The 12,169-nt window shown below is 40.5% G+C and overlaps 1 protein-coding gene across 1 annotated transcript in view; it reads right to left on the bottom strand.

Annotated features, from left to right (window-relative positions):
- CCDC81 (coiled-coil domain containing 81) overlaps nucleotides 1-12,169 on the bottom strand; it is a 1,631,012-nt gene that overhangs the window by 1,074,052 nt on the left and 544,791 nt on the right. The window contains exon 5 of the mRNA XM_044071201.1: nucleotides 11,252-11,337. Within this exon, the coding sequence (XP_043927136.1) occupies nucleotides 11,252-11,337 (86 nt within the window). The remainder of the gene's footprint in view (nucleotides 1-11,251; nucleotides 11,338-12,169) is intronic.

The raw sequence follows: 12,169 nt of genomic DNA, 5'->3' as shown, positions 1-12,169 counted from the left end.
AATGCACTGATCTGTCATGTGTGCTCCCCAGGCGTAGTCTGAGGCATCTGTTGTGATGATTTGAGTTGCTTGAGGTACACAGAAAGGAAGACCTGTGTTTCTTTGGCAAGCTTGAGCCCACCACATAAATTCCTTTTGAAGGCATGGAATGAGTGGTATAATTGCTTCCAAGCTGTGGCTGTGTTGAGACCATAAGTTTTTTAGGTACCATTGAAGTTTCCTCATATGCAGCTTTGCACATGGGATTAGTAGGATGCAAGATGCCATGGATTCCAGAGCCTGCAGGACTTTCCTTGCAGTTAGCCTGGTGTAAGTTGCCATTTTTCTGAAGTATTGAGACAGTTGCCCTTGCTTGTTTGGCGTGAGGTAGGCCATCTGGGTGGTTGTATCCAAGCTGGCATCCAGGAAAATTATTTGTTGAGAGGGTATTAGTTTTGATTTCTTTTTGTTGACTGTGTATCCCAGGAAGTTCAACTGTTTTATCACAAATGCCAGGTGCTGCAGTAGTATGTCCTTGCTGTCCGCTTGGATCAGGCAGTCGTCCAGATATGGGTAGATTTGTATCTCTTGTAGTGTACAGAAGGCGATTACTGATGCCAGGCATTTTGTAAACACTCTGGGTGCAGTAGAAAAGCCAAAGGGCAATGCAGAGAATTGGTAATGGGTTGAACCTGCAAGAAATCTGAGGTATCTTCTGCAATCTTGTCTGATAGGGACATGCAGGTATGCCTCCTTGAGGTCCAATGTTACCAGCCAAGACTCCTTGCCCAGCATGGGAAAAAGCTGCTGTAATGTGAGCATCTTGAATTTTGGCACCTGTAGGTATGTGTTTAGGATGGATAGGTCTAAGATAGGTCTCCAATCTTTGTCTTTCCTTGGTACCAGGAATAGTCTGGAATAAAACCCTTGACCGTGTTCTTTTGCAGGTACCTCTTGAATTGCTTTCATGTCCATGAGAGCTGAAATTTGTTTTTGTGCCTCTGCCCTTTGATTTTGTGGCAGGTTTGGCATGCCTCTCATTTTTGGAAGGGTGTGAAAGTGGAACCTGTAGCCTCTGTCTATAATGTCCAGAATCCATTTGTCTCTTGTAACAATATGCCAATTTTTTGAGAATAATGTCAGTTTTCCACCCAAATGTGCTACCATTAAAGCTTTGCTTGGCAGGTGTAGGGGGAAGTCATTGTGTCTGTTTTCTAAAAGACTGTGATCTGTCTTCTCCACCTCTTGGGGTTGGTGCTTGCCACTGTCTGGCTCTGAAAGATCCTTGAGATTGCCCTCTGCCCCTTGGATGCCTGTATCTGCCCCTTTGAGGTCTGTCCGTGGCTGGAAAGGACCAATTTTTTGAAGGCCAGTTTCTGCTGAAACGTGGAGGCTGTACCTGCAGGAAACCCTTCACTGTTTGCATTGATTTCGCTTTTTCCTCCATTTTCTTTAGCACCTCCTCAGCTTTAACACCAAACAATACATCTTTTTGAAGAGGTGCATCTAATAATTTAGCTTTGACATGATCTGGTAAGGTTTGCTCTTTGAGCCAAGCATGCCTACGTATAACAGACCCCGTAACAGCAGCTCTACATGAGGCCTCTAAAGCATCAAAACCACACTGCAAGGTATGTTTACCCACTTGCTCTGCACCATGCAACAAATCCTGCAACTCTTTTAAATCTGGTTGTTCTGGTTGTGTCATCTTGCTTTTCAGCTGAGATATCAAAAACTGTTGATACTTTAACATATGGGACTGACAGTTTAATGCCCTCATGGTTAAAGTGGCCGAGGTGTACACCTTTTTCCCCCACCTTTCTAAAGCTCTGGAATCTCTCTCTGAAGGTAATGGGTTTTTAGCAGTAGAATTCCCTTGGGACCCTGTGAAATAGTTTCTGGGTCAGCAGTATAGCTTTTATATAGGAACTGGTGAGAATCAGGAACCCGGTAATACCTGTCTGGTTTAACAGGAGCTGGAGGCAAAGAATCAGGATTAAGGCTGACTTCTGTGTACACATCATCCAATATATCTAAAACAGGAGGGATAGCCAGAGGCCTATGCTGGGGGAGCAGAAGAATTTCCCTGAGCCTTTTCTTGGAATCTGAGTAATCTTGGCCTTCCCAGTGAAAGTGTTCCCTCAATGTATGCAGGGTTTCCCCAAAAGAGAAGTCTTCAGGGGGGGAGACCAAGGGAATAGACTCCTCTGCATCAGAATCTTCGAAAGGAGAATAGGCATAATGCTGGTCCTCAGATAGTTCTGAGGTAATAGAAGCTTGATCTGAGGAAGGGTAGTCTTCCTCTAATCTGGGCCTTTTGTCAGAGGGGGGTTGAGAACCCTTGATAAGAGTAATCAAATCCTCAGCCATTTTAAGCATCTGTTTTATAGGCATGGTGCCTTCAGAGGGGATCTGAGGAACATGTTTTTTGGTTTTCATGGCTGTTTTAGATTTAGTGAAGACCTTAATAGGGAAGGAGGAAGGCCTGAAGACCCCTTGAGAAATGGCAGGCCTGTCTAAATTCTGAGTTTCCCCACCAGGAGTGGCATCTGTATCTGTAGTAGGAATGGGGGCCAAGGAGCCTGCAACCTCGGGTACTGAAGACACCAGTAATGCATTGTCATCGGTACTCAGGGGCTGCGTCGGTGCTTCGCTGAGTACCGGAGAACTGGTAGTCGGCCTTAGTGTGGTTTCAGTAGGTGGTGCGGACCTCGTATGTCGGTCCTTATCCTTGCGTTTTTTGCTCAAAACTGGAGTCGGAGTATCCAACGACATAATATAATTAATTTTTTTGCCAAAAAAGTGAAGGGCAAACTCCGCCCGACGCTTAATAGTGCGTTTGTTGAATCTAGCACAAAAACGGCAGGCCAAGACGTCGTGGTCTGGGCCTAAGCAAGGTATACAGAAAGAGTGGAAATCCTTATGCGGTATTTGCTTCCCACATGAAATGCAATTATTAACTTTGTCTGACATCGGTCTGAGGCAAGAAAAGTTTCCCCAACAGGGTACTTAGCTTTCAAGAAGACTTCGGCTGAAATAATTACGTAAATCTCAGGAGCTGGCCAACCGGCACTTGCGAACTGCTTCTGCTTCGGGCACCTTGTGGCAAGAAAGACTGAAGAAAATGGCATTGGCTGCCTCTTTTGTACCCCTGCCGCACTGACGTCAGGGAAGAAGTGACGACAACCGACGCCGGACCTAGACTTTGGAATTCGGCCAACCAAGGACCCGCCTGACGGCAGGATAACCCCATCTGTTATGACTGCAGCTGTATGCACTATGAACATCCATTATTCAGCTTAAGCTGAACTGAAGAAGGAGTGGTTTGGACATTAAGCCCTTCACAGCTTTCATTCCAACTGAGAGAGGGAGGGAGATGCAGAATTACATTATTTAATAAATACATTCTCCAATGCTAAAAGAGCAGGAGGGACTGGCATAGGTTTAGGAAGATTCATTTGCAATAAATCATAATACTTCTTCAGAGACAGTGGAATACCATTATATTCCCACTGAAACAACTGATTCATTCTATAAATAGTTTCAGAAAAAGAGAATCCTTCAAAGGAACTGGCATAAGCTACACTTTACTCAGAATCAGAATCAGAAACCTGAGGAGAAAAAAAAACAGAATTTGTACTTTCACAATCATTTTGTGGTTGAAAATCTTGAACTTTGTCAGAAAATGAAGAACTTCTTTATCTCTAGCCAGAAACAGCTGACATCTAAGGGTCAAGAACCTGATCTAAACCCTGAACTAAGCTCAACAAATAACATCTGTCAAAAGTAACTGCAACAGGGGAAGACATATGTCTAGGTTTTTGCTTCTTTTTGACAGGAATTTCTGAAGAAGCAGGCCCACTTCTGACAGGCAACATCTCTTAGGGACTGTCAATTCAGTCTGGCTAGGCAAAGTTGATTTCTCTATGCCTTCTCTCAGAACTGACAAAAGCAGTTCTTCTTTGCTCATGAAGGGTACTCTAAAAGTCACAGGGGACATGATTATCTTCCAGTCTATGTAGGTTGTACAGACTACACCAGAGGAATCCAAGGAAAAAGAAGAATGACCTGACAAAATAGAAATGGCCACAGCAGAGTCAAGGCTGAGACATTTTAGTTGCCTGGTTTGGTGACAATGGCTGTTTATTATTTATTTTCTTTTTTACTTTTGATGGCTGATAGAAGAAAGAACCAAGAAACCATTGAGTTTTTCCATGTTAAAGCCACAACAGATACCAGATTCTCAGGGAAGTCTGGCAGCAGTATTTTGTAAAAGAGATAAATAGCAAAAATGTTACATTTGTTCTACCACAAAACACAGTAAAATAAAAATCAGTTTTAACAACTTTTTTCCACACAACTAAAAAGTAACTCTCCTAGTTAAAAGTTATTAAATGTCAAGTGACAGCCAATAAAAAAAATAATTTTCCAAGCTTAAAATTAATAATTTCACAAAAACGTTCACTTTCTGGCATAAAAGTAAAATGTAGAAGCTTTTTCCCCTGAACAGAACTTATCTGTCCAACAATGGAAAGCATTAGCCAACTGTCAGTTCTTGAATGGCCACAACAGCTCTCTTCTTAACACTCAAACCACTGTTTCTTCATCTCAGCTTGAGCTGAACAACAGTTTGGGTGAGTGGAAGGTGCCATTGAAGATTTAGAAGTTGACCAGCTGTTATATCTGGTGCAGGATATTACCCATATAACTAAGGCTACTGCAGGAGTGATCAATATGATGAACACCTAGAGTGACTGAGAAAAGCAAAGAAAGCAAACAGGATTTAGCTTCTGAACTAGGTAAATCAGCAACAATCTTCTTCATGTCAGTGAAGGATGCCTGACATCTGACAGCTCTAAATGCTAAGGCTGAAGAGGTGTAAACCTTTTTCTCAACTATGTCAAATGTTCTGCCATCACTGTCAAAATGAACTGGATTAGAAGCAGCTAGCTGTTTAGTGCCAGTTGTCTTTGATAATGAAATTATAGAAGAGTCAGCCGTGGGGTTACGGAAAAGGCACCCAATGAGAATGATGAGCCTTATATATTTTACCCGATTTCCTAGGAGCAGGAGGTTGGCTATGAAGACAAATACTGCCTGAATTAAAAGCATGCTCAAGTTTTCCAATAACTAGAAGTATAGCCATTGGTTTGAAGATTTTAACATGCAATAGGTCATAGTACTCTAATGAGTTTCAGAGATCTCCTTATGCTTCCATTTAAACATACCATTCATCTTTCCAATAACATCAGAGAAAGACAATTCCTCTACAAGGGAATCTGAAGAAATACTTTCTTCAGATTCTGACTCCTAATTTTCAGGAGAAGAGACGTAAAATGCATTGTCTAAATCAACCTCCTCATTATCAGAATCCCTCTTTCAGTCTTCAATAAAAGGAACGTTTTTAGAGAAGGTTCTTCAGCGCCATCTTGGACATCCTCTCTTATCCAGCCCTCAACAGATAACTCTACTGTGGCTTGTTGGAGCCCTTAGACCAACTGTCAGCTGTTTACAGTCCTTCTGGTGTTATTCCTTGGGAAGCCATTAAGGGTTGGGAGTATGGAGAGAAAGGCATATCCCAGATTACTAGAAAATAAGCATTCTAGTGCTAGTGTACAAGAACAAAGGGGACATTCACAACTGTGAATAGTACAGGGGTATCAAACTCTTGTCACACTGCATGAAAGTTCTGGAGAGTTCCAGATCTCATCTGACAACCTTATGCTCCTTAGAGGCGAGAGTCTGATAGTAGAGAGTAGACTTGTCATTTAGTCAGTTAGACCATTTTAACACAATCCCTGAAGTGGTGGTGTGAGCTTCACAATTGCTGCCACTCAGGGAATGCACATGAAGTCTTTTGTTTATACAATGCAAGCATTGCTAGATCCATTACTACTGCAGGTACGTCTGTTCTCCAGCAGATACTGCTAATGCAGAAGGCCAGCGTTGCCACCCTCCGCATGAGATGGAAAAGTGGGTGTCAACTGCTTAAACCTATTCACACCACTTGCTGGAGCTATGCTATGAGTCAAACATGGGTTGTCTTGGTCATAGTCAGGGCATAGTCTATCTAAGCCATGGGAGCAAGGCTAAGTACAGCTTTGGCACTCTGTAACATAAGCTACTTTACACATATAAATTGACTGGACTGAATATTGTTTTGATATGTTCTTTTGTACATTTTATTCTTCTTGCTTGAGATATGATTATTTCAAGATTTCAGCACTAGGGAAATGTCTTAAAGATTATATGTTCTATTTTGTTGACAACTTATATTCACATCTAGAATAATGTTCAATAATACTTAACACTGTTTAGTCACTGTATAAATATTATATCTGGGTACATCAGTGTCATCTGATAGTCTCTATTAAAAAGTAATATCATATTTATTTTAGACTGATAAAGTTATGAAGAAAATAGTCTCTGTTAAAAAATAAATGTATTTATTTTAGACTGGTAAAGTTATGAAGAGAAAGACTGGTTACATGGGAAACAGAAGCAATTAAAACATTCAGAGAGAACTTGTTATCTGAAGACGGAAAACTGGCAATAATGTTCCACATATAAGTTCATAGGTTCACAGGTTCATAAGTGTTTACTAGGCTAACAACCACAGGGGGCTTTTTAAGCCTAGCCATGCATCCCAAATCTCTGACAAGTTCTGATACCCTTGATAAGTGTAAGCAGGGGCTTGGGAGATGAAACAGTTACAAGCTAGGGCCTGGGAGATGAACCATTTACAGGCTGCCTGTGTCCATTAGAGACATAGGTGCCAAACCAGGGATGAATTTCCTGTTCCCCGTCCAATTGTCCAGGTTACACTTGAATTGGGTTAGAGAAGACTTTGCATCACATGGATGGGGAGCCTGTTACAGAGACAGGGTAATCTCTGGGATACGGACCTGTCTCTCCAGCAGGTCCTATTTATATCACAGGCAAGGTTTAAGTCTTTAGAATGGATAATTCTATTGCTGTTTGTTTTGTGGATATGCAAGAGGTCCATCAGAGTGGGGTCTGACAAAGTTCTGTATGTCAGCCATAAATCTCCCCTCAAAAGCCTGCAGGAGACAGAATACAGGGATAGAGCCTTGAGGTGGTCTTCATAGGATATTTTACTTAAGCCTTGTATTCTTTTACTGAGAAATCTCTATGGACATTCCAGTTGTTGGATATGCCTGGTTAGGTACATACCAAAGGTAGCATTGTACTCAATGATAGGTCTGATGAATGCCGAAAACAGTGGAACAATGACTTCCTTGGACTTAGATGCCATACATTTATTTATAAGTTGTGCAACATAGAATAGATTGCAAAACATAGAATGATTTCCTTACAACTGTAGACACATGATGGTTAATGGCCAGATTACTATCTATGTGTGTCCATAAGTCCCTGACTACTGGATAAACTCTAAGGGGTGTGCTGTCGATATGATAGTTACCATGGGTGGATGACTTCCTGAAAGATACTATTATGCATTTCTTTGCATTTAGTTTTAGTCCATGGCTCTGGCACCAGTTGTTTGTCTGTGTCAGTCCTTACTGGAGAACATTTGTGTCAGTGTGGGATTCAATGACAGCTCCTAATTTGCAATCATCTGCAAATCTAGTCAGCCAGAGACCACTGACATTGGCCTTGACTTCAGATAAGTAAATGCCAAAAAGGAGTGGTCCAAGGACTGATCTCTGAGGGACTCCACTTGTGACTGACCTCTTTGTAGAGGTGGATTTCCCAATTCTAACTTCCTGGATCCTGTCTGTGAGTCAGGTGGCTATCTACCAGGTGACATACCAGTTTGTACCTAACCTGTTGAGTTTGTCAACAATGCCCGAGTAGGGTATTGTGTCAAATGCCTTGAGCAGATAAAGATAGGCAGTGTGAACAATTTTGCCCTCATCCATTGCTTTGGTGACCTTCTCCAAGAAGTCCACCAGGTTGAGTAGGCATGATCTGCCCTTGATGAAACCAAACTGGGCTGGGTCCAGTGTCTGGAGGTTTACTACATCACAAGATACCAACAAAAATTTTAACTTGTGAGCTTGGCTGTTGAGAATTCTAAAAGAAAAAAAGTGTCAAAAGAATAAATTATTTTCTCAAATATGTCAAAGGCTTTTACATCCTTGTCAGAAAGAGAAGAATTAGCATTAACTACATTGTTTTGCTTCCCAAGGATTTATGATGGAAACAGCAGGATAAGATCTGGGATAGAGAAAACAAATAGTTATAAGACTTAGGAACTTTATAAAGTCTATCTACCTTTTTAGGGGCTGCAGGTTGACTATCAGGCATATTGCAGGGATTAAGAAAAATATCTTCTGAAGCTGGTAAAACTGGAGGAAAACAGCTGGTAGAGGAAATCAACTTATAATAACTTGTAATAAATCACTGTATTTTTTTCAAAGAGGCTGGAATATCATTCTGTTCCCACCTAAACATTATAATCATTCTGGAAATAGTTTCAGTAAAAGAAAATTTCTCTAGGAGCTTCTGATGAAACACTTTCTTCAGAACCAGAATCTGGTACTTGAGCAGAAACAACAGAGGATACACTTTCGCAGTCCATTCCCTGTTCATCAAACAGGGAATCATTAGAAAATGAGGAAACTCTTTCATTGCTATTAAATAAAATCAAGTCAGAATTTGAAGGATTTAATACATGCAATAAAACCTGAGCCAATCCAATAAAATCTTCCTTTTCTAGAAAAACAGAGCTTACAGAAGATAATTTTTTGTCACAAGTCTCGTGTATTCAAATGAGACACTGAGGCACTGGATGGGTTCAAGTTATTTATTATACATAAACACATCAGGAGCTGTAACTGGAACATATACTTTGAAATTCATATGCTTACTGACTGACTCATTACTTCTAACATACTCACATGTGCATCTCCATTCACGCTAACACTCACAATGAATGACTATACAAAATGGACCTGATCTCGCAGATGCTCCATAACATTTATGCGCACGGTCTCTGCCTACAGTGGCTGACTAGGTGCAATATATACACTGATCTACAATTTTGTTTCTTTTTCCTAGGAAAATCCTTAGAAGGAGACCAACTCCTGGATGGAGCTTCACCTTGGGAAACAGGTGTCTTAGCTCGGCCATGCAGAGAAGCACTCCCTGCTCCCTTTTCTGAGACTGACAAGAGTGGATCTTCCATGCCCACCAAGGGCACCTGAACATCCACAGATGACATGTCTGACCTTCTTGTCCATAGTGGCTGAAGGGACAACACCAGATGGTCTTGTGTTCAAAAGTGAATGGTCTGGCGAACCAATAAAAGCCACAACAGTTACCCACCAGCTGCTGAAGCACAGAATGAGGCAGCTGCACAGGCAAGGGCTCTTTATTTAATTTCTTCTTCTTGGGTCTGGAGGAGGGTGGAACCATTTGGACAGTATGCTGTTCCATGGCTTGTCAGAGAAGAAGCCTGAATTGTGATAAGCAAAGCTAGTAATAGTTGGTAACAAGTAAGTTTTCAAAAGTCGTATTTTCAAGCAAAGTATACAATGACACTCCAATCATGCACTAATCATTACCCACAAATAATAAATCCAAACTAATAAACACAAATGTTTTCACATAAGCTGCCCCAATTAAGCAAAATTGGTAAAAGTTGAAAATAGAAGATAAAATGTCTGTCAGGCAAGCCATTCTCAAGACAGTCTGAAAAACACTGAACCAAAACTAAAATACCATTCTTGTGAAAAACGGCAATAATTTTCAAAGTGAAATAATCATTGTGGAAGGTTTTCCCTGAAGGGAACTTGTGTGCCCAGCCAAAAAAAGATCACTAGTCAATTGCCCATCCTCTGAAACTAACAAGAGGAGTACTCTTCAGGCAGCAAGAAAGTACCTAAGTTTTGACACCCAGCCTGCTGATTTGCACCCTCAGGAGCTCAAGCCATTAGCAGTCTGGGTGTCTCTGGAAGGTAGCTCAAGGCTCTATAAGACTGTCTGGCTTTTATATCCTAAGTCATATGACCCATATAGCTAAGGCTGTTGCAGCAATGATTTAATGAATGAACAAATATTTTTCCTTATTCTTATCAGAACAGCAAGAAGCCAAGGAAAAAGTACTAATGTGCTCCTTAGCAAATCTCAGTAAATCTTCCTTGTCCATAGAAACAGGGGACTGGAATGTTTTCTCGCTATATTCCCTCTCCCTGGCAATCTCCCTGGAAAATGACTGATTCATAGAAGGCACATGACTCCGTAATACAGATAGCCTATCCCGGCTAACAGAAGAACTGCTACCTGTCCTTTCTCCGGAGAATGACAAAAGTGGTTCTTCCTTGCTTGACTAGGACATTCTTACAGCTGCATAGATGCGTCTTTCTCCCAGTTTTGGAGGCAAATATGTGTGCCGTAAGGAATAATAAGTGACCACAGCAGAGTCACCCAGTAGTGGCTGAGGCCAAACAGGAGCCGGCCTGCCAACTAAGACTCGCACACAAGTTACTTTTTTTGTGGTCAAAGGAAGCTAAAACTACAGGTGTACATGATTCATTGGTCATTTTGAGAAAAAGACCTTTAAATTAGATAGCAGAGCCTAGATGAAGTGGTAAAACATAAGGTAGAGAACAAGTGGTTCTGAGGTTAGTAAACCACTGTCACTCCTCCACAGGTACAGAGTCCTGCCCAAAGACACAGGTACACAAAACCTGACTAACATTTTAGTCAAAAAATAATCTTTTTCACACAAAACGTTCACATAAGAATTTACATCATACTCCCTTAAAAATTAGATAAAAGTCCTAAAACAATAAGCTTCATAGCTAAAAACAAAACTTTAGACAGAAAAAGACAAGTTTTCCTCTAAAAAATGCTTTTAGTGTAACATTTTTCCCAACTACAGACTTCTCTGCCCAATCTTGAGGGACCACTAACAGACCAACAGTTCCACTGGGCCCACTGTATGAGTGCTCTACAGCAGCAAAAAAAGCTCTGAAGATATTTGTGCTCTAAATGATTTTTTCTTTTTCTTTTTTTTTAATGGAGCTCCTCCTGAGCTCCAGATGGTTAGAGAACATGGAAGTCACACAAAGCTTTGAAAGTTGGCCTATCACTAGTGGGTAGGGCCTAAATAGCTTATGCTACTACAACAGTGATCTATATGTTGACTATACATAGTTCTGCTTCGAAGATGCTATCTGTATGTTTCATAACTATATTCATTTCTAAGCTGTCTTACATATTTTGAAAGACAAAATAAAGATAAAGATAAATAATAACAAAATATTAGCTCTTTTACTGGTACCTTGGAAGTCGCACTGTGTTGCTTGTACCACATTGTGACATTAGGCTCTCTCTGTTTGATATCACTGAGTCACATGTTCCAGGTCTCTGTTGAAAATTGCAAAGAAAGTCATGCAAAAAATGTACCACAGAACAATATATGGGACTAGAATAATGCATTTATATCTCCATATTCAGCTTAATTTTTTCTTTGTAATTGTACTTTTCAAAAGGGCTACCTAATTTAACTTAATATAATTTTCATTAAGGTCCTCTTATAAACAGAAACCAAGATACTACAATTCAAACAAATCTAACAATAACTGAAATTCTGATAATCATATGTAATACAGTGCAATGTATTAATAAGTGGAGTCCATTGCTTTCTCACTCCTTTACTCATTTAGAGATATAAAAGGTTAAAACAGAATGTATACAGATTCCCATTGATATATATTCATTACAGAATACGCATTCTTACAGCTTGCATACATTAAACAAAATCCTCAGTAAAAAAGCTGGAGTTGGTGACCATAATTTAGAGCAGTATAATACCTGCAGCGATCCTTGATGGCTGATCATGCACAGCAGTGTGTAATCACAAAAATGGTTACAGAATTCTGCTTTTATAATGTATGTTTCCGGGCACTGCATTTTAATTTCCATTTGTTATATTCTGTCATCTGAATATACAGAGTCTGAGTGATAGAAGACTAGGTATACAAACTATAAAAGTTTCCTTGAATAAATTCTCCCAAATCTTGCCAAATAATGCATACTACAAATTTATTTTAGAGTTTTACTTATTAAATTATTAAGCTATGCCACGGTGGTACAGCGGTAGTGTTGTTACCTCACAGCAAGAGGTTCTCCCGTTCGATTCTCGGCTGGGCTTGGGAGTGCCTTCTGTGTGGAGTCTACATGTCCTCCCCGTGGTTGG

This window comes from Protopterus annectens, chromosome 5.part0 (assembly GCF_019279795.1).
Source record: "Protopterus annectens isolate FY-2018-M chromosome 5.part0, PAN1.0, whole genome shotgun sequence".
NCBI lineage: Eukaryota > Metazoa > Chordata > Ceratodontiformes > Protopteridae > Protopterus > Protopterus annectens.
Note: the sequence above shows the minus strand (reverse complement) of the source record. Positions and strands in the feature narration are given on the sequence as shown.